Below are 21965 nucleotides of genomic sequence, written 5' to 3'. Positions count from 1 at the left end.
CTTCAGTTAGGTCAGCTTCTTGGTTGACAATTTGTGGAAAATTTTAATTTTATATTACAATTTATATTAAATTGTAAAGTTTATATTAAAACAATATTATTGTTTTGCTGGAATTTCCTTTATCTTGTAACTTGGTTTGATGGATGTGTCATAAAAGTTATAGTAAATAAAACATATTAATGAATTATACCCAGTAGTAACATAAAAATTCCACAAGTGAAGATAGCACAGCAGTTTTGCTGGTTACTTATTATCGCTGCATATTACAACCTCTGACCCCAATATTGTTATCATTTAAATATAGGTGTCTATGAAATAGAAAAAAACTGATGCACTGAAAAGTATGTTTTTAATTAATTAATTTATTGAATTTATTTATTTATTGAATTTATATTTCCACCTGTTCGCTCATAGTGACTCAAGGTGGCTTACAGAATATAAAACCACATTTAAAACAATAAAAGCTAACATAATGAATCAAATAAATTAATATAGTACAATATAACAAAATCACCCCTTCCACCTCCTACCTCCCACCCCAATGACAGCAGATCACACAAGCCATTTAATGGTCTCCATCCCACTCTGGATTGGTTTTGGTCCATCCAAAACAAAACCTGGATCATTTTGTCTGAGAAAGAATCTGGAAGAGTAGCACAAAATGATGAGCACAAGGCTGATGCAAGTAGTACTGCTCCTAGTTCCTTCCTCTTTCACATTCCCAGTGTCTCAGCCTGATTTCCCTTACCTCCCATTTGTTGCTATTGTACCTGAATTCAAGTGCAGCATACCTTTAGTTGCCCTATGCCTGCCCAGTCCATTTGTCCTTCTCCCCATCTTCCTTGTAGCAGCCTCACATATGTCGGTCTCCCCAGTCTTCCTTTCTTTTAGCTGTAACTTGTGCTTGAATTTAGTAGTTCTTAGTAGGTTGCCTGTCCACAAATAAGGAAGAATTCATCTTGGCAGCCAGGGAAGTTTACCAAGTATAACAGTTGACTATATACATATACACATATACTGTACTATACTGTATTTAGCGATTTTGCTCAACCATTTTGACTATCCCTGAGCTTTCAGGGTAAAGATGCAGATGGAAAATGTTAATTTAGGTCTGAGAGATTATTCTTCCCAGGTTAGGTAATTCCAAAATGGTAAAATATATATGGATGGCTGCAGACTTGTTTCAGATTCCAATTCCAAGGCCTAGTAGTGTTAGGAGTTAAATTAAGCTTATTTTTTCCTTCCATATACAAGATTTCTAGTTTAAGAGGTATTGTCATTTGATCAGAACTCATGGACAGGAAAATCTTTAGTAGTAGGGTGTTGGGAGAGTTTATCAATAGTCTCTGGTTCCAGATTAATAGGAATTAGCCAGAAATTATTAAGGGGACCGGAGACATTGGATAAAGTTATATTTTATTTAAAAATTTTAAAAAATTGCTAGCAATCACAAGGTTCTTGAAGTAAACCAGCCTCTACCCAGAGGATGGCATTTGAGACATACTTGGAGATTTGGAGCACTGTCTTCAGGAATTTACATTGAACCTTTCTAAGGATAATATTAAGGATGTACTGTAGATTTAGCAATTTTTCATATACTGTAGGATTTAGCTTCAAATAACTAGATAGTCACAAGTACAAAGCTTTCCCTTTTTACCTGGAAGAAATTCAAGATACTTGAAGCACATTTCTGTGTTATCTCCATTTGAACTTCGGCTATCTTCTTGCTTGGGTCATTGAAAACTCCCCCATCTTCCATATTTAAAATATTGGATCTGTTCAGTCATAATGCCATGGATATGGTTGAAGTGAGAGTAGAATAAATTGTTAAAATCGTATGTAATGCTTTGGATTACCTATCCAAACTACTATAGGGATCTTGGATTCTGCATAAGGGGAAACATGTTAGCTATTAGAAGCAAGTGAGAAGTGTGGAAGGCCAAATCGTCAACAATAAGTCATTTGAGAACTACTGCATTTTGCATTTTGAGCACAAATTTTGAAAACTGGAAGTCTTTATATTATAAAATTAGAATATAACTTCTTTTCATTGTGCTTATGAATAAGAGCAAGTACTCATATAGCAAGTTTTAATCACTTTAAAATAAGATTTGTAGTGGAATCTCAGTATACTCTCTGTGAATAAGACAGTTCTTTAAATCCACAGCTGAGCTGCAGGTCCACAGAGAGAATTTGAATGACTGTAAAATATAAGGATTTCATAGATTTCCTATTTAGGTCATGTAATGTGCTGTCTACCTGGATAAAGCTTATGTAAAAGCTTGTCTTAGAATATTTGTATAAAAAGTAGTTTTCAAAACGTATTAAGACCAGGATTTTATAGTAACAATATGCATTTGGTGTGTAGATGTGTTCCACCAGTTTATAATTAGACCTCAGTTTATTTATATAGGAAATGGGATTATTTTGTAAGATTGGATCAATTCTTTTGGATCTAATGAGGTAAACTACCAAATATATTTAGCTGGCAAGTTATGTATACTTAAAATCCATGGGCCGCTTGATTAAAGTTAGCACAAGGGCATCACACTAAAGATTCCCTTATTGTTGTTTTCTGTATTTAATAACAAGGACTGGATTGGTGTTAGGAGTGTTTTTAGAACCCTTTATTCAGGCTGCAAAAGGGTTTATTTGAGGGTGCGGGTGACGGTGCGGTTAAAGCAGTAAGGCTCCTTTTGCCTGCACTGAAAGTTATGCCGTTGCCTATGAACCGCTCTCTTCATACACTGTACTAGAGCAGCAGTTTCAGCCTCAGAGCCGTACATCCCGCCTCAGCCATCTCTCTTCCACTCATTTTTACATTTGCGCGCCCTTTCAATCCCAAGTGACGTATCTCCCGCCGCGACCAATCAGCAGTGTCTTCTGGTCAGGACAATGGAAGGTGTTCCTCCAATCCGCTTAGCTCCTGCCTCGGCGGCAGCCAATAACAAGAAGCCTGTGTTGAGAGTAATGTTACCAGTGCCGAGAAGAGTGAGGAGGCTGCGTATCGATCCAGCTCACAGCCATTGCAGTGCATTGGACTACATACTAGATCCAGGCAGCCTTGGTGGCCAGTGTGAGCGTGTTTGCGACTTGTTTGAACTGCGGTTCTTGAGTGTACGAGAGTGTGGCACAGGGTAAGTATATTGCGGGTCCTCGGCTAAGCAGCCAACCGGAGTTGAGGAGGCCAACGCTCCCAGCCTGGCAACGGTGAGGCTTTGGGGTGCGAAGGGGCAGGATTCGTTCCTCACAGCCACACACACAAAGGGGGGAAATCGGGGCTGGGACCGAGCACACACTTTCCCTCGTCACCTCGGAGGCGGAGGAGGGTGGCGGGAAGGCGGTTAAGTCATTAAAAATAAAGCCGCCTGGGGAGTTTCGAGAAGTGGGGGGGGATAAGGGACCATAAATCCTGGAACACCCCCCTTGCCCCCAAAATCCCCACAGTCACGATCGGGATCGACGCCGTAAATCCGTGTAAATGTCGGGCTCGGGAGGACTCGATCCGTTTTAGCCAGGCAAAGCGGGGCGGCGGAAAGCGGTCCAAGTGTGAATAAGCTGCTTATACATAGCGCGGCGATATACAGAGCCATCTCTTAGCCATTTGCTGCAGCGTCTGTGAAGGGTTTGGGGGGGGGGGGTGAGAGAAAGCGGCGGACTCTCCACACGGGCGCCGTGGTCGGTCGAACGGGGAAGGAAAGGGGGAAACCGAGGAAAAATGGGGAGTGGGCGCGGTGTGTGGGGTGGGGGTCGCCTCGCCCGCAGGAAGCCGAATTGCAGGAGCGTTTCTGGGCGTTGCTGGCCTCGGGGCGATAAATCACCTCGGGAACTGCGCTTGCTGTAACATGGCTGACGAGAGCCGTGTGTAGAGAGGAAGAAGAGAAAACAAGGCGAGAGGAGGGCTGGCTTTGCGCGCAAGGCAGGGAAGGGGGAGGCGCGGCGGACGGGCGGGCGGGGGCGCAGTTCAGGGGAACTTTTTCAAGGCGCCTTTTCTCCCTGGGCGAGAAAGAGCGCCGGCGACCGTTTAAAAGTCCAGATCGGCCGCAGGTGAAAAAAAAAAAATGCCTCTTTTTTTTTCACCCCCCCACCGCATCCCCCTCCCCCTTCCCGGATTTAATCGGGGCTTTAATAAAAAAAATAATAAAACTGAAAGAGGTTCTGGCGGGCTTTAGGAGAAACGAGACACTTCTCTTGCCCCCCCCCCCGCCCGTTCGCATTGCTTGCAATGGCTGAGTGTGTGCGCCAGAGTACAGAGCGCACCGACACACACACACACACACACAAAGGGAAAGGAAGGAGCCATATTCTCTATGAAGCAGCGGCCATTCCGAGAAGCGGCCTCTCTTCCTGCCAGAACGGCTTGCCTTGCAAAGGCAAATCATGCACGGCGGCCAGCGCTTCTCGCTTATTAAGAGGCGCCGCCGCCACGCAAGCGGGCAGGGCTCGGGTCCCGCGCGCCCGCTGCCAGCCGAGCCTTTCTGCCATAGCGGAGCTTCCGCGAACCGCATTTCAAGGGGACTTTCTCTCATCAGCAAGGCGTTTGCACAAAATGGAAGGAGGAATCGCTGCTGCCGGTGGTGACCTTCTTAAAAGCAGGAGCCTGCGCCATTGTAAAAAAAAAACCCGCCTCGCTCCTCCATGTAATACTGAAGCACATGGAATGAGAAGACTTCCCTCAGTTGTACGGTTTTAGCTATGCGCAGTTTGCGCCCTTGTAAAGAGAATGCCTGTTAGTTATTAGGCAATTTTCACTTAACCTTTTTAAAAAAAACAAAACGGCACGTGATACTTCGCTTACCCCATAATGTGGACTTTCGTCTTATCCCATAGCTTTTTTTTAATACAATACCCGACTCCATTACTTAATAAAGTTATGTTTAAAATGTTTACAAGGTGTGATTATTTTTATATTGTACTTTTAAAAATGCTTTATTATAAGGATGTAAATTAACAAGTAGAAAGTTTTAAGATGTATTAAGCTTTTCATATTGTAAATTTAGAAATAAATTTATTTAAAATAACGTTTTCTTAGGATAAGGGTAAGTTAAATATAGCAACATATTTTTATGTGTTTCTCTTTTTTTCCTATTTTTTTTAAATTATTGAGTCCAATTCAGATAACCTTATTTTTTTGCTGAGAGTTTTTCTGACCTCTATTTCCATATAGGCGTGATTTTTTTAGTCTTGTTTACCTAACAGAAACTTTAGACTGGACATGTTTGTTTAGAAAAAAATATTTTCATGTCCACAGGCCAAACTAGTAGGAAATTGCTTTTATGGCAATACTGGACAGAACTGTACATTTCCATACTGAAATTGTGCAAATTAAGGCAGAAGTGCTTCTTGAATACTTGAGAAAACTCAGAAACAGTATTTTGCTCCTTAAAAGAAATGTTTAATGCAAATAAGAAATACCATTTAAACACCTGAAAAAAACAAAATACTTAATTTAAATTATACATTTTAACTTGAATATTGCTAGATCAGATTTAAGGTCTTATGTAGTAGGAAACTACTGTAGTTATATTTTTTTAAGTCCTTGTTTAATTCACCCCCGGGCAGTTTTTTATTGCTTTACCAACATCTTTTTCTGAGTCTGTTGATGGCAGCTCAGAACTCAATTGTTTTTAAGAAGTAGGACTTATCTTTTGGGCTCAGTTATAAAAGTCTGCAGAACTACATTTGTCATTTTATTGCCTATTATGTAAAAACAATGAAAGAATTCTTCGCAACCATTTTTTTTAAATCCACAATTTTCCTAATCAGTTTTAATATTCATTATAAGCTTGTTTTAAAGTGGCACATGGAAATTCCTGTCTATGTATATGCTCATTGTGCGCTTATGTGCCTGGAAAGTCCATAATACATGCATTCCCCTCTGACACAATATTGTATTATATTCACATATTATTCAATTATATTCACATACTCCAAAGAATAAGTGATGTATTAGCATGTCAGTCTGGTTTGAAAACATCTCCAGAAATGTTGTGGCTGGTCTTAATCTGCCAAAAATGTTCTGGCATTCTAAAATGTGGCATGCCCCTTCACAGACAGTGACCTGTTTCCATCTGTTGGTGAAATTGGTTGTTGCACATGAAAATGGATAATTTAATACTAAGTTAGTATTTGTGATTAAATACCACAGCACTAGAAGGTTGAGTAAAGGACAATGTTTCTGCATGAATATCATGACAGGTCTCATTAAAGGTGGTAAAGGAACATGATTTAAAAAAAGGTTTTTATTTGATTTTATACATGGAAGAAGAAAATGAAAAGTACAGAAAATAGCTGGGGCAGATTTTTCAGGTAAATGTATATACATACCTGCATAGAGGTTAGTTTTGGGTTATATAATAAATGGTATATTTGGCAATTTCGTTTGAAAGAAATAAAATATTCAGAAGTTGTAGATCTTGATTCCTAACCAAATTAGTAGAAAATATTTTCCCCCAAATTTTATGTATCATAAAATTTATAGATATGTGTTACGTATACACATTCCTTGCAGTTAAGGAAAATACACTTTGAAACTCTAGTAATAATTTGTATAAGCCCAGGCTGTTTGAATTCTTATCACTAAAAATTAACATGCATCCTATAACATAATTTTTGTAAATAGAGCATTTGTCACTGATTATATCTTTACTATTTATCTCCAAATATGCTGGTAACTACAGCACCAGGAACCTAATGTTGTATAGTTTATGCAGACTTCTGAGATTCTCCTTTCCTTAGATCTCCAGAGGATTTCCCAATTATTTCCTACAGATTTGCATATATTGCTATAACAATATTTAATTTGTAGATCAGAAGAGGTTTCCTAGGCTAAGGGCTATAGTTGACCTTTGTTATCCAGGGCCACATTTCAAAAGATGGTGGACAGCAAAAACCCTTCTGTCAGAAGGGAAGGGTTTGGGGGCTGTACGCATACATAAGGAGCTAATACATTTCTAGACTAGATGATAATCAGAGAAGGTTTGATTATAACTTTTAATATAAATAGTTGTACCGAAAGTCAGATAAGAGTGCAGCTTTATCTCAATGTAAATTTGACCGTTCTTAATCAAATTGCTTGCTATGAAATTCAAAATAGTTTGTCAAAATTTTTAATTTGTCTTTTAGAAATCTTCAAAAATGGGCAAAGGTGATCCTAAAAAGCCAAGAGGTAAAATGTCCTCGTATGCCTATTTTGTGCAAACCTGCCGGGAAGAGCACAAGAAGAAACACCCAGATGCTTCAGTGAATTTCTCAGAGTTCTCAAAGAAATGTTCAGAAAGGTGGAAGGTACTGTTTGCTAAAATAATAATACAAAGCACACATATTAATACAATTTTAACATCATTTTTAATTATTTAAATGTAATTTTAAAATATTTTTATGCATAAGAGATTCCATTTCAAAGTAGAAGGGAGGATACTCTCATTAAAGGTGGCTTTTTGGTCATGTTTTACATGTATAGACTATGTCCGCTAAGGAAAAGGGGAAATTTGAAGATATGGCACGAGCTGACAAGGTTCGTTATGAAAGAGAAATGAAAACCTATGTACCCCCAAAAGGAGAGTCAAAAAAGAAATTCAAGGATCCAAATGCACCAAAGAGGCCTCCGTAAGTAGATTTTTATAGTTTGTATATATGTAGTAGTATTACACTGATACACGCAGAAGATTTAACAATTGGAAAACAGTGCTACACTTATTTTGTGTCCTGTTATAATGTACTATTTGTGAAAAATACTAATTCTTTTGAAGTTGCAATGCAAAATTTATTTGTTAAACCTTAATTGTTCTGTAAATTTATTTTCAGTTCAGCATTTTTCTTATTTTGCTCTGAGTATCGTCCAAAAATCAAAGGAGAACATCCTGGTCTTTCCATTGGGGATGTTGCAAAGAAACTTGGAGAGATGTGGAATAATACATCTTCTGAGGATAAACAGCCTTTTGAAAAGAAGGCTGGTAAACTGAAGGAGAAATATGAAAAGGTAAATTACAAATCCATATTTTAACATTAATAATAAATTCCAGGCATTTATTATCAGGAGTATAGCCATATGTTTCTGCATTTTTTTTTCCGGGAGTATTGAATACTTTTCATATGAAAATTCCAATTTGGGTGAAAAAACAAATCAGTGCATTTAGTCTTGTTTGCTTTTGAGTGGAATGGGAGTTCATATCCCACCTTAGTCATGAAAGCCAGCTGGGTGACTTTGGGTCAGTTCTTCTCACTCAGCCTAACTCGCCTCACAGGGTTGTTGTGAGGAAAATAGGAAGGATATTAGGTATGTTTTCCACCTTGAGTTATTTATAAAAATAATGAAGGCAGAATTTAAATAAAATATATTTTTAAATGAAGCTGAAGTATTAGGAAGACTCTAGTAATTTTTAAAAGTAACTTGGATTGATAAATAATTGCATCTTGTAAGCAACTTCAATAGATTCATAATGTTATGGCTTTACTGCATGTTGATTAATGTAAAATATTAGGATCCTATCTTAGAAAATGTAAAAAGTATTTATTGAATTGTCACAACTATAATAGGAATTTTACGAATTTGGAATGTAAATTTGTGGTCCTGCCAAAATATATTATAAAGACCACTTTTGTTTGTAGGATTATAACATGTGGTGTATTCCCATGTTTCAGCTGTGGATAGGGACTAGGGAAGGACTGAATAACATGAATGAGGCTTGGTATTAGCCTGATAAATTTATGAGTTGAGCATCAACACTTTAGGAGCACTCAGAATATTTCTCAATATAAAATAATAATTAGAATATAAAAACAGACTTGGGGCAATGAAAAAAGTTTTAAAAACAAATGAAATAAAAATGAATTACTTGAGGATTGGCTTATTAGGTTTTACTTTGCAGTTCAAAGGAATATAGTTTATACATGCTGAAGGTGGCACCATCTACTCTTTAAGTGAAGTGTGTGAAAAGTTAAATTCTTCATTAAACTTGAAGTGTAACTGCAATCAGCCTTTGGTGACATCCAAACATTTTATGTTCAGAATTACAGTTTTGGCTGATTTACATTTAAACTGAATAATATTGATCCCATTGTAAACAAGAGCTTATGTTGTGTAAACAAAATTCTTTTTCTTTTCAAACCAAGGATATTGCTGCATACCGAGCTAAGGGAAAGCCTGATACAGCCAAAAAGGTAGCTCCTAAGCCTGAAAAAAGCAAGAAAAAGAAAGAAGAGGAAGATGATGATGAGGATGATGATGATGATGACGAGGAAGAAGAGGAAGAAGAAGAGGAGGACGAGGAGGAAGAAGATGATGAATAAGTCTTTTAGATCAGATTTTCTTGTCTATAAAAGCATTTAACCCCCCTGTACACAACTCACTCCTTTTAAAGAAAGGAAAAAAATTAAGCATAAGGCTGTGTAAGATTTGTTTTTAAACTGTACAGTGTCTTTTTTCCTTTTTCTTTTTTTGTATAGTTCAAAACTACCAAAAATGTCTTTTGGTAGACTTGTCCTTTAGTGGTATCTCAGTGGCCACTAATGTTGCCTAGTACAGAATGGGGGTTGTAAATTGGCATGGAAGTTTAAAGCAGGTTCTTGTTGGTGCACAGCACAAATTAGTTATACATGCAGATGTAGTTTATTATTCATCTTGAGTTGTCTGCCTCATAAAATAATAGTTGTTCTGTTAACGAAATACCACTCTGTAATTGCAAAAAAAAAAAAGAAAAAAGTTGTAGCTGTTGACATTCTGATTGCTTCTAAGTAAATACATTTTTAAAAAAATTAGTATTGTTGTCCTTTTAATAGGTGCCCTTGTAAAGTCAACATTTCCCCTTTTTTTCCCTCTGGAAACTTTAACTTTTTATGTTTTTGCCCATTTGGGATCACGTCAGAATTTTGTCTCTTCATGTAATAAGTTGATAGAATGATAACAAGAGCTTTGAGCAACATGCCCTATATAATCATGATAGGGTAGGAAATAAATATATACCGGAATATGCAAAACATGTTTTTCCCCATGTAACTGGTCACAATAAAAAAAATGTTCTTAACCAATTTGTATTTGCTCAGCTTTTGCTATGTACAATATTCTACTGAGTTGTATAAATTTGCCAGTTTTGGAAGGATGAGAATTAGAATACCATTTTTGTGGCATGAAGTACTTCCAGGAGAAAAATAATTTAGGATACTTCTGCAACCACTACGTATATTCTCACTTTGATCTGCAAGGAATTTACATGTATGACTTCATTGGCTAGTAGTAAATTGAATTTGCAAATACTTTAATAAAGAGGAGAGTACTCTATTTAAGCAGGTAAAGTTAAATACTAAATTACTGTAATCCTTTTAGGATACCATGTCAAGTGATGATTGTGGGCTTTATGCCATGGATACTCCTGGTAGTAAACCTCCCACAATAAAATACTTTACTTTGCTAATGTTTTTTATAAGTGATACCATTGATTGATTTGTATAAATTCATGTTTTCAATCCACTAGTTTTAGCCCATTTTCAAAATTTTGTATTGTCTCAAATTAAAATGAGATGTATCTTTTTCTGTTATCTTTTATAACATTTTTGATGTCTGCCCATTTTGTAAGTTAAAATAGCAGTGGGGGGGGGAGTACATTTTTTTCCATTTAGCTGTGAAATATAACATGGTATTCCAACAACTTCTGATTTGATAAAATATAGATTGCTTTGAAAACCAAAGTTAAATTTTTTGCATTTTCAATAAAAATGCTGGCAGTTATGAACTCGGCTGAATAATCTGGGGATTGATTGAGAATTCTGTAGTTATGAAATAATGGTGCCAGTGTTTAAAAAATAGCATTCTTGTAATTTTACACACTTTTTTGATGGAGTATTGTTTTGTTATACAATTTTGACTTAAGATTCTTACTTCAATTTTGCATTTGTTTATGTATAACCTCAGGAGAATATTGAACATCTGATTTCCTGGTTGATACTAATAAAATAATAATTACAGAGGTTTTATATATTTAGTTATTTTACTTAAAATAGTTTTCACTGATGTAAACCACTCCAGTACATGCCTACACTATTGAAATTCCATGAGCAGCAATATTTATCAATGTGCATTAGCATTATTACAAATTACCTTCAAAAATACAATAAAATGTTCAAGGAAGGTGTTTCATGACCCCATTGCTTCAGTGGGTCTACAATTTATACTAAGCAGGTAATTTCTAGACAATATAAGCCTATGAATATAAGGTAAGAAATAAGACTCAAGTCAACATTTCTCCAGATAGTTAAAAATGTCATTCCGTGTTAGGTTTTAAAACAAGTTTGGTTCTACATAATTTCCCTTTGCCTTAGCAGCTTGTTTATTGCAGTTAGGAGAGCCACCAGTTCTTATAAATACTGACATAAGTAACAGTGGTACTTGCTAATCAAGTAACGTAAATAAGTAATCAATTTAAGAATATTAGGAAATCAAACAACGTTTTGATTTCCAAGATTTTGTAATGTAATCCCAATTATGTAGACAGTAAAGTATAGAAAATTATTTAATACTGAAATGAAAGGATAAATTGTTAAAAAGATTAAGAGGCTTATAACAAGTTTTTGTTATAAAATGTAAGGCACTGTTGTAAGACCAGGTGTAGTTATAATATTATTAATAATAATAACAGTCCAAAGTGAATCCAATCTGGATTTTAGTGTTTCCCAAAATGGCGCTGAATAAACCATGATTAAGATAAGCGTATCTTGCAAATACCTCTAGGATGAGAAGCCAGTCTTTTCAAAGTGCTATTTTCTGACTAAAAATGTAGCACCAGGCATTTTTTAAACACCTTTAGTCATATTAGGTTTTTGGAAATGTATCCTCTTAGTGTCTTGAACAAATTTCAGGTCTTCAATATGTAGTCTGGCAATTTCAAAATCTAAAATTGATTTTCAAATTAAGTTTCAAAAGATTTTTGTAAAGATTTCAAATTTACAGTAATATTTCAGCGATTTTAAAAAATGTAAGAGGTAAACACTATAAGGGCCTTTCCGAGGTAGCAACTGTATACCTGTGACAATAGCACCTTCTGTGCATATCCTTGGAAAGAAGTTTTTGAGAGACATCTTGTCTCCCAACATGAAAAGTTTTGCCATTATATTAGCTGAATACCATTATATACCCAGAAGGGGCACAGTGGCTAAGATGCTGAGCTTATCGATCAGAAAGGTTGGCAGTTTGGTGGGTCGAATCCCTAGTGTCACGTAATGGAGTGACCTCCCGTTACTTGTCCCAGCTTCTCCCAGCCTAACAGTTTGAAAGTGCTGACTCTTCGGCTTTGAAATTGAGATGAGGATTGCCCCCAAGAGTCGGGAAAACTTTGCATGCCGAACCAACAGTAATGCCAACCCACCCATGATTTAGATTGAAGAAAATGCAGCTCTGGCCAGATCAAGCCAGACCAAAAACTCCTAGAGTCTTAACTCAGTGCCTTGATACAGGGCAAAGGGCAAACATCTTTTGGCCTGACCCATTTGGATGCAGGCTTCTGATTTCTCCGTAGCCTAAAGTTAGAGCAAGGAAAACCTGCAGTAGTGGAAAGAGCAGCAGAAGATTAGGCCCCGGCCTTAAACATGACAGCAGATATTCCTTGGCCTGACCTGTGCAGATGTGGAGTTGCTTCTTCTCAGCCCAAATAGCAATAGCAGTTAGACTTATATACCGCTTCATAGGGCTTTCAGCCCTCTCTAAGCGGTTTACAGAGTCAGCATATCGCCCCCACCGTCTGGGTCCTCATTTCACCCACCTCGGAAGGATGGAAGGCTGAGTCAACCTTGAGCCGGTGAGATTAGAACCGCTGAACTGCAGATAACAGCTGAAGTGGCCTGCAGTACTGCACCCTAACCACTGCGCTACCACGGCTCAAAAGAGGATCTGTAGCGCATAGCCAAGTTTGGAAAACTCCACGGTGTTGCTATAAATTTTAGCTGCTTCTTGACTGTCAGTCTGGCTTGCTCTCACCTCATTGGTTACACTCATGGCAATGTGCAGGAACCAGTGGTGGGATTCAACCGGTGTAACAACTGGTTCACTGAGCAACCAGTTTGTTCCAAAACAGCTCTAAAACTTACCTTCCACTGCAGCCCCGTTGATTAAAACAGCTGAGGCGCAGCCATCTGCTCTGCTGCACCTATCAGCTGGGCTTCAAACAAAGGAAATATAGGACAGACTAGCACAGGAGTGGGTGGGCGGGGCCAACTGATCGCCGGAACTACTGGTTCGCACGAACCGGTCAGAACTGGCTGAATCCCACCCCTGGAAGAAACACTGCTGCTCTCCTTTTATGGATTCCTTACCATTAAAGACATCCAATTTTGCAGTTTCCTAAGTATTGTTTCCTAAGTATTATTGTGAGTAGTAGCAACCTATTTGGAGGGCTGCATACCACTCAAAGGTTGTAAGTTAAAAGCTCCTCTCCTAGTCCTTACTCTTGATACTGAGGCAACAGTGTTCTTTTTGTTTTTTTAATGCACGCATGTGATCTGTAACACATTCTGAGTGCAAATGCCAATTCAAGTTGAGGCTTAGTTCAGAGAATTCTTAGGAAACACAAAGCAAGAGAAAGATAGCACATTCAGATAACTAAAGATTTCCACCTTGTGCTATATTTAATAAGGCAATAAAACAAAGCTATGATTTGTTTTTGTTGCTTCTTGTGGTTTTTCTATCTGGGAAAATCGTGTTACGTTATTAAGGCACTCTTAAGAAATCTCCATAAAATATGGCCTGCTTTTTAACTGGGTCTGCTTGCAGGAAGAGCTGCTGGTTAAAAGTAGGTATTGATTTCTTTGTAAACTTAATGTCTATGTTTATTTATATGATAAGCTACTTACAGAAGAGGCAATTGTCATATATTTACATTCACAATATAAAGATTTGTCCCCTAGTTAAATGCTAAATCTAGATTCATTCCGTGGCACAACAAAACCACGCTCGACTAAGCCGCGCCCGATTAAACTGCGTCGCTGACGTCATCAACAGGGCGACAACAGCGAGCGCGGAGAAAGAAGGGCGCTTCAAATAGCGCTTTGAAAGCAAGCCGATTCAACTTAAGGTAAGGGTTAGGTTTAGGGTTAGCTTTAGGGTTAGCTTTAGGGTTAGGTTAAGGGTTAGGGTTAGGTTAAGGGTTAGGGTTAGGTTAAGGGTTAGGGTTAGGTTAAGGGTTAGGATTAGGTTTAGGGTTAGGTTAAGGGTTAGGTTAAGGGTTAGGGTTAGGATTAGGTTTAGGTTTAGGGTTACCGATTCATTCATTCACTCATTCATTCATTGTGATTTGATTTTGCCCAACTTCAATTGACAGAACCATTCTTTGAAAATGTCCATTTTAAGAAACATGCTCAGGAATTATGCATGTAGGCATTCCATATGACCATGGAAAATGTCTTTGGACAACACAGGCTCCCTCAGCCAAAAAACAGAGATGAGCACCATGGAAAATGTCTTCGGACACAACTGGACAGGGAAATTTTAACCTTTACCTATAGCAGGGGTCAAACTCAAGACTTGCTGGCCGGATCTGACCCATGGTGTACTTAGATCTGGCCTGTGGGTCTATTCTGGAAACAGTGAAGTACTGGCAGTGCCTCTGCCAGCTAAAATGAGCTCCCAAGCTCTGTTTTTGGCTGTAACTGCCTCCTACAACCCTCTACCAGTGAAAAACGGAGCTCGAGAGGGCCGCTCCTAAGCTCCGTTTTCACTGGCATAGAGTTGCAGGAGACCGTCGCAGCCAGAGGCAGAGCTTGGGAGGCCATTTTAGCTGGCAGAGGCACTCCAGGCCAGTACTTTGCTGGCATACCGCTCGTGCCGACACGAGTGACATTGAGCTAGCCACGCCCACCCTGGCCCCCAAGGTCAAACACAATCCTGATGTGGCCCTCAATGAAATCGAGTTTGACACTTTAATAGAAAGATGTAAACATTTGGCTGCATATACAGAAGAATGGCTGAAAAATAGCATACTAAGTGAATAAAATTGCTGCATAATATATCTGGTAGATGCCAGTTTTCTATAGAAACATCATACTAACCATACTAACACATATGTGCTAGTCATTCCCAACTCTAGGGGACGGTGCCCAACTCCGTTTCAAAGCCGAAGACCCAGCGCTATCCAAAGACGTCTCCATGGTCATGTGACTGGCATGACTAAACGCTGAAGGTGCACGGAACTCTGTTACCTTCCCACCAAAGGTGGTTCCTATTTTTCTACTTGCATTTTTACATGGTTTCGAACTGCTAGGTTGGCAGAAGCTGGGACAAGTAACGGGAGCATTACACAACGCTAGGGATTCAAACCGCCGAACGGCCAACCTTTCTGATTGACAAGCTCAACGTCTTAGCCACTGAGCCACCACGTCCCTACCATACGTATAGAATGCAACAAAATCTCAGTAAAAATTCTATCCCCTTTTTTGCCGGCTGTGCTGGTTGTTGCATGCAACATTCAACAATGAAACCCCATATCTATATCTGAATTTATACTATCAATTTGTACCACCTCCTCATCTTGCTCACATATACTCAGGGTGTCGCTTTCTGTTGACCAGAAGTATTTATGTCTAGGCATGGAGAGAAAACTGAAGTAGCTATTTCCCCACAAATAAACATTGAGTAGCAGAGAAAGATTCTAACCTTGGCTGTTTTACTTTTCTATTTGTATAAAGTTTTTCATGTATGGAAGAATTTAGAAATAGCTGTCTGAAATGGTCTGGTCTTGTCTAGCTCACCTCAAGCCATTTCTTTTTGCTTTGTGAATAAAGCAGGCAAAGTGCCAAGCAATTTGCAGAAAGGTAGCTATTTTATCTTTCTGAATAAAAACTTTGGGAGGGGCGAAATACAGCACCCTAAAGAACCTTCTCTGTAGACTTCAGTCATCAAAAGCTTACAAATCCATTTATGATTGTAGTGACAAATTAGCCTGAGTAATATACCCTGTATAAAAAGTAAGAGCTCATGCCATAAGGAACCAGTAGTATATACTGCAACCCATAGTTTGATAATTAGAACCAGAGTCACTGGCATATAACAATAATCTGTGTTTTTCTAGGTGTCAAAGTCTTCTCTGCTGTGTTTACTGCTCTGATAAACGTTAAAGACCTTCAGAACAAGCCAATAAGTCATGCATTGAACTAACATCTAAGTGGAAATGTTCATCCAGAGTTTTCAAATTATATTATTTCAGATTTAATATCCAAATTTATGTCAGCAGTCTTTTTATGTGGAAAGCATCACATGCAATTTCATGCATTACTGCAGGCAACCATATACTATATATAAATTACATTTTAAAATTAAATGTATTTCATAAACAAACAAATAAAATGTATTTATTGAAATGAATTATATTAATTGAAAGGACCTTCATCTTATAACATTTCATGGGTGGTTTCAAGATTTAGCTCTCTTGACCTCTCTTGGATTATTGTTGTTGTTGTTATTTAATTTTGAAGGTAAGTGAACTCAGTTAAGGGTCTTGTGAGTGCTAAATGATTTTGGAGAACTTTGGAGCTAATCCTTATATATGAAAATATTGCCTTAAGTTTCTTGAAACATTTTTTCTGACTATTAGAAGCTGCCTATTAAATGGATTGACTCTTAGAACATAGAATAGCCTGGTCCAACTTGGAGCAAATATAACATTTGTACTGAATTTGCTTACGTAAAGTGCTGAATTTGGAGTTCTGTAGCAAGTTTTATGAAAGAATTTCAGGGAAAAAAACGGTTGAATTTTCCAGGGTATCACAATATATTTTATCTACATTATAGTTTGTTATTTATCTATATCTAGCATGCATATTTACCAGCCTCCTGGCTACAGGGCATGTTTTTGTAAATGTGACCAGTATATTACAATACATAATTATTTAATAATAAGTTCCAGAACTTTTAACAGCTGGAAATCCATAGTTAATGGATAAAATACATTTATTTTATGGAGATTATAGAAGAGAGATTACTGCTTGTTGTATAGTTTATTGTATCCACATATGAAAAAGAAGTTTTCAAATACATAGAAGAACTGCAGGAAGCTTGCAGGAAATGCAGAAGGAAATAGCAAGAGAGCAGAATGACCTTGCACTGTTTTAATGCAACTAAAGTACTGTAAAAAAAAAAATCTTAGTCATGATTGAATTTCCTGCCACATCTTTTACAAAAAAGGAAAGCTGCTAATTGAGCAGAGAAAATTCACAATGAAAAAAAGAACAGAAAATGAAATATACAATATTTTTTTCTAGATTTCTCATACTGCCTAATCTTTAAGAAGACACAATTATTTATTCCTAAACATCCATACAGAACAAGTCTAACTAAATTGTATTTAATTCAGTTAAAATCATTCTTAAAACTTTTGTATAATTAAAATCTGAATTCCTGTTTAGTGAAGGTTTTTGAATGTGAGCTGAATGGCCATATGTTGGGAGTGTTTTTCCCCACTATTTCTAATGATTTAGTCAATTATTGTGATGAGCAGAAGGTTGAATGAGATGACCTATATTGGTCCTTTTGTTATTTGGAGCAACATATTTGGAGTTAGAGAGTTTCTCTACTAAATAGCAACAAATAAACATACAATAATTTATATAATTGCAACAAAGTAACAATTATATTATCATAACATAGTTATTGTGAGCCCTGCAAAGTTGCTTAAGATGGGCATCCCTATAACTATTTTAAATAAAATAAAAAATAAAAATTGTCTATCTCTTTGTCCTAATCCTAAACCCCAAAAAAGTATATCCAAATAACGAGACAGCCAATGGTAATTGAAACAGTACTTGTGGGAGCAATGTTCTTCAAATTCAATTCAAGAAATAGAATATCTAAATAATAAGTGAGAGAGAATTCAAACACATATGTTTTAGAATTCAACCAATTTATCTGAGGTGCTTTAAACTACTATTCAGTGAGTAGTAGTATACATAATTACAGATGAAGTATAAATAAATCAAATTAACTTGAATTTGTCCTTCTCTTGAAGATTTACCTCAATGTTTATATGAACAAATTTGGAACAGTAATCAGAGAATACCAAAAGAATTGGCAAAATTAGGAGAGCAAAAACAACCCCCCTCCAAAACTAAACAAACTATCATTGTCTCAAAAAATAAAAAGGCGCATGAAAAATTGCTTCGCTGTTTTACATAGGGATTCCGGATATGGATGAGATGATTACAATGAAAATAAAAATATAATGTAGCTCACTGTGGCCAGGTGGTTTATTCATTTCACTGCCAAGATTCAGATTGCTGATTGATAAATTCAGAATCCCTTTTTAAGGCAGATTTTGAATATTCCTTCAAACAGAGAGGACACTTTCAAATAAAGGAGTGTGGAAGGCAACATTTGGCTCACCTACTTGGAAATCAATACTAGTGGAAAAGCAGGTAGATTGAAAGATTTACCGTATTTTTCAAAAAAGAGACTGAAAATCTGGGTGCATCTTATACACTGAACACAGTATTATTCTGCCTCTAGAAACCCTGGCCCCTTCACCAAAATAGCCTTGCAGAGACTTTAGAAGGCTTTCAGAGTGTTCCTGGGGGCTGGGTAGGGCAGAAATGAGCGAAAAATGGGCCCCTTTTTGCTTATTTTTGGCCTCCCCAGGAGCACTCTACAAGCCTTCTAAAGGCTATTCATGCCCTTTTGTGTGGGGAAAATGGGCCAGTTTTTGTGAAAAACAGGTTGTTTTGGGGAGGTCTGCAGAGTGCGCGCCGAACTGTTTTTTTTTAAATTTGCCTCTTCAAAATCTTGGTGCGTCTTATACTCCAGTGCGCCTTACACTCTGAAAAATACGGTAATACAGAGGATCCTGGAAGACAAGAGGGACAGAGGAAATATATTGAGAAAAATCATGACTAGGATGTTGATAGTGGAAGCTTGTCAGGCAGACTTGCCTCTCTGGCTTTCCTATTGCTTGTTTTCTCCTTTGGACTCTAACCATGAAATGAAATGGTTAGAGTCCTCCACTTCAAAAGTAGGTGCAGCCACCGCCCCTTGCAGTAGACAGATTCAGGAGTGCTAAAAGTGAAGTGGATGTTTGAATTTTTGTTAAAGCTCCTTGAATTTTGGGCGCTTTTATTTTGGGAGGGCTTTGTGGGTTTGTGTAGACAAAAGGAAAGTTTATAAACTCTAACAGTGATGGCAAACCTTTTTTCGCTCGGGTGCCAAAAGTGTGCATGCCTGCACGATAGCACGTTCATGTGTGCCGACACCCATAATCCAATGCACCCCCAGGCCCCACCCCCTACGTATGCGTGTGATCCCCACACGCTCCCCCCGCACATGCACATGTGACCCCCATTTTGTTGCTAGCAGGCCTCCCTGAAGCCTCCTGGCACCAAAAACAGGGCGTGGGGGAGCTGCGCCACCCCCACATGCATGCATGTGTTTCCCCCTCTCCCCCTTCACCTCTGCGCATGTACGTGTGTCCTTCCCCTACTCCACCGTGCATTCACGTGCATCTCCCGGAGGCACTAGAGACCCAAAAAATCAGCTGGCTGGCAGGAGGCACGTGGCCATGCATGATGGATCTGAACTGACGGCTCACGTGCCCACAAAAAGGGCTCCGCGTGCCACACGTGCCACAGGTTCGCCATCACGGAACTATAAGGAAGTTGCTACTTTCACTTTCACTATTCAGTTTCTGAGAGGAGCAGGAAGTTGTAGCAAGAGGGAGGCTGTGAAGAGTATATAAGAGCATTCCCAAGATAGGAAAGGAGCTTTTTTGGGGTAGTAGATCACAAGAGATGCACAACAGAATCTGCCCAGGACACCCAAACTGTAAGATGCACATAGTAGAAGGTGAAGAGATACAGTACATGGGAGACAGAGGTATATAAGCAAAGACCAAAAGGAGATGGGCTGATGAAGGTCAAAAGGCACAAGTGAAAAAAATTCATGATGAAATTAATGATGTGTCAGATTTGTGTTAAAAAAAATACCTGCCCCAAGCAATGTACATTTCAGCATCAACCTCCTTATATATAGATTGCTTCAACTGTAAGAATATATGTACAGTCATATGTAAAATGTATGCCTAACTCTCTAAAATGTGAGTCCTAGCAAATATTTGACAACACGTGTGCTGCAATTATACCAGTGTTTCTCAACCTTGGCAACTTGAAGATGTCCAGACTTCAACTCCCAGAATTCCCCAGCCAGCGAATGCTGGCTGGGGAATTCTGGGAGTTGAAGTCCAGACATCTTCAAGTTGCCAAGGTTGAGAAACACTGAATTATACTACTGTAATCAGGGAATTGGTTTTGGCTCAGTTCTCCTTACGGAGGAAACATCAGTAACGAATCAGTACTGGTTGCTACCTGGTTTGTAAGATGATGCACAGTGTGTGAACTTTCTGAAAGAAAAGCAAGCATGTTTCCTGCTTATATGTACATTAGCCGACATTGGCTGCTGCAAATGATTTGAAATTAGCAAAAGTTGTATTTAGGAACATCTCAGTAAAGAATTCCATACATCAAAAAACACATAAATGCATGTGAGCTATAAGAGGAATGAATTTTTAATTATTTGAAAGACTAAAAATAATCATGCAACATTGCAAAGTCGGAACTATCCAAACTTTAAAATCTTGGATTATAGATACATGTTCACTTTCCAGTTACAAACTGACACACCATCTTTGCAAACATTGATGAAAATTACTTCACTTATTATATGTAAAAATCATTAATGATTTTTTAAATTTTTAACTAAGAGCTCGCTATATCTGTACTATTTATCATTCTATCTGAACATGAATTTTGATGTGCCATTTTTTCTTTTGTATAATAATGAAAAATAGAAGTTATGCATAGTGTTCTAGAAATGTATTTTTTAATTTTTGGATTGAATGTTTTAGTCATTCAGTGAATAGGCTTAAAGTCAATGTGAGAGAGGGATATTATAATATTAAACTGGCTTTCCTGCATGCTCTGTAAAAGGAAATTGTTAATACTTTTAGCATATGCTTCAGTTGTTTACTTTAATTACTTGTGAAAAAAACAGCTGCAATCTTAACCAGGCTGTTGGGAAGGTCGAAAATCAGATTGTATTTATTTTTACCACATTATTCTTGTAACGTAAAAGTAAGGTGGCATGTTTATTTCTCATGTTGCTCTGAATTAGAACTGGGAACATATTAATACGTATATCAGTTCATTTCTAACAACAATAATAGATGTAATTAATAATGAAGCAATTGCAACGAAATGTTGCTTTGTAGTTTTACATTTTATTTTTTATTTTTTAATAGGAAAACTTCTGTTCAGTTTTATGGTCCAGTCAAGCCTTCCCTGAGATTATAAATTTTTTTGACTCTAGTGTGCTGGCCCTAACCACTTAAAATAACTGCTTCATTAAACTCTTCTCTGTTTTATTATATTGCTATATTGCATTCCTCACCATCATTATATCACTTTTTAAATTTGTGGGAAGAAATATCCATCTGGTTCAGTTCCAAGCCAGGAGAAAGATACTGGAAACCTGGAGACTGGCTGGAAAGATGGTTTAATGATGAAGCAGAACCACATGGGTTCTAGGCAGTTGACCACATGGAGTTGAGAATGGGGTTTTAATACTTTCTTTGGGCTTTGCTCTTGAACTTCCTGTTCCTGTGCAATAACATGTCCATTTATATTCTATTGGCTGTTGTCAGATTCCTATGGGGTCATGAATGGATTATGTAGGGATCATGGCTGGCTCTATAGGCAAAAGAGGAAATGCAAATCCTAGGTGTTTGTCTGAGCTCCAATGTTTGGTTGAAGTTTAGACTGCTCTGACATGATGCAATGTCTGAAGTACCCTTAGGAGATTGTGCAATGTTGTGAGCTCTGTGTCTTTTGCTAAATGGTAGTGGGTTAATCCTATTATGTCCCGAAGGGTCATGTCCTGTTCTTAATCCCATCACCCTGAAGCTGAAGGTCTTTTGTTTTGTAGATAGGCTCTTTCTTAATGGGCACAA

At 37.8% G+C, this 21965-nt stretch overlaps 1 protein-coding gene across 1 annotated transcript; it reads left to right on the top strand.

Moving 5' to 3' along the window:
* Positions 1 to 2973: 2973 nt before the first annotated feature.
* On the top strand, positions 2974 to 10965 carry HMGB1 (high mobility group box 1). Its single transcript, XM_032219810.1, has 5 exons — positions 2974 to 3137; positions 7126 to 7287; positions 7463 to 7608; positions 7807 to 7981; positions 9115 to 10965. Exons 2-5 carry the CDS (start codon positions 7138 to 7140, stop codon positions 9289 to 9291), a joined length of 648 nt encoding a protein of 215 aa, XP_032075701.1. The 5' UTR covers positions 2974 to 3137; positions 7126 to 7137; the 3' UTR covers positions 9292 to 10965.
* The last annotated feature ends 11000 nt before the right edge of the window (positions 10966 to 21965 follow it).

Source organism: Thamnophis elegans, chromosome 6 (assembly GCF_009769535.1).
Source record: "Thamnophis elegans isolate rThaEle1 chromosome 6, rThaEle1.pri, whole genome shotgun sequence".
Classification (NCBI taxonomy): domain Eukaryota; kingdom Metazoa; phylum Chordata; class Lepidosauria; order Squamata; family Colubridae; genus Thamnophis; species Thamnophis elegans.
Note: the sequence above shows the minus strand (reverse complement) of the source record. Positions and strands in the feature narration are given on the sequence as shown.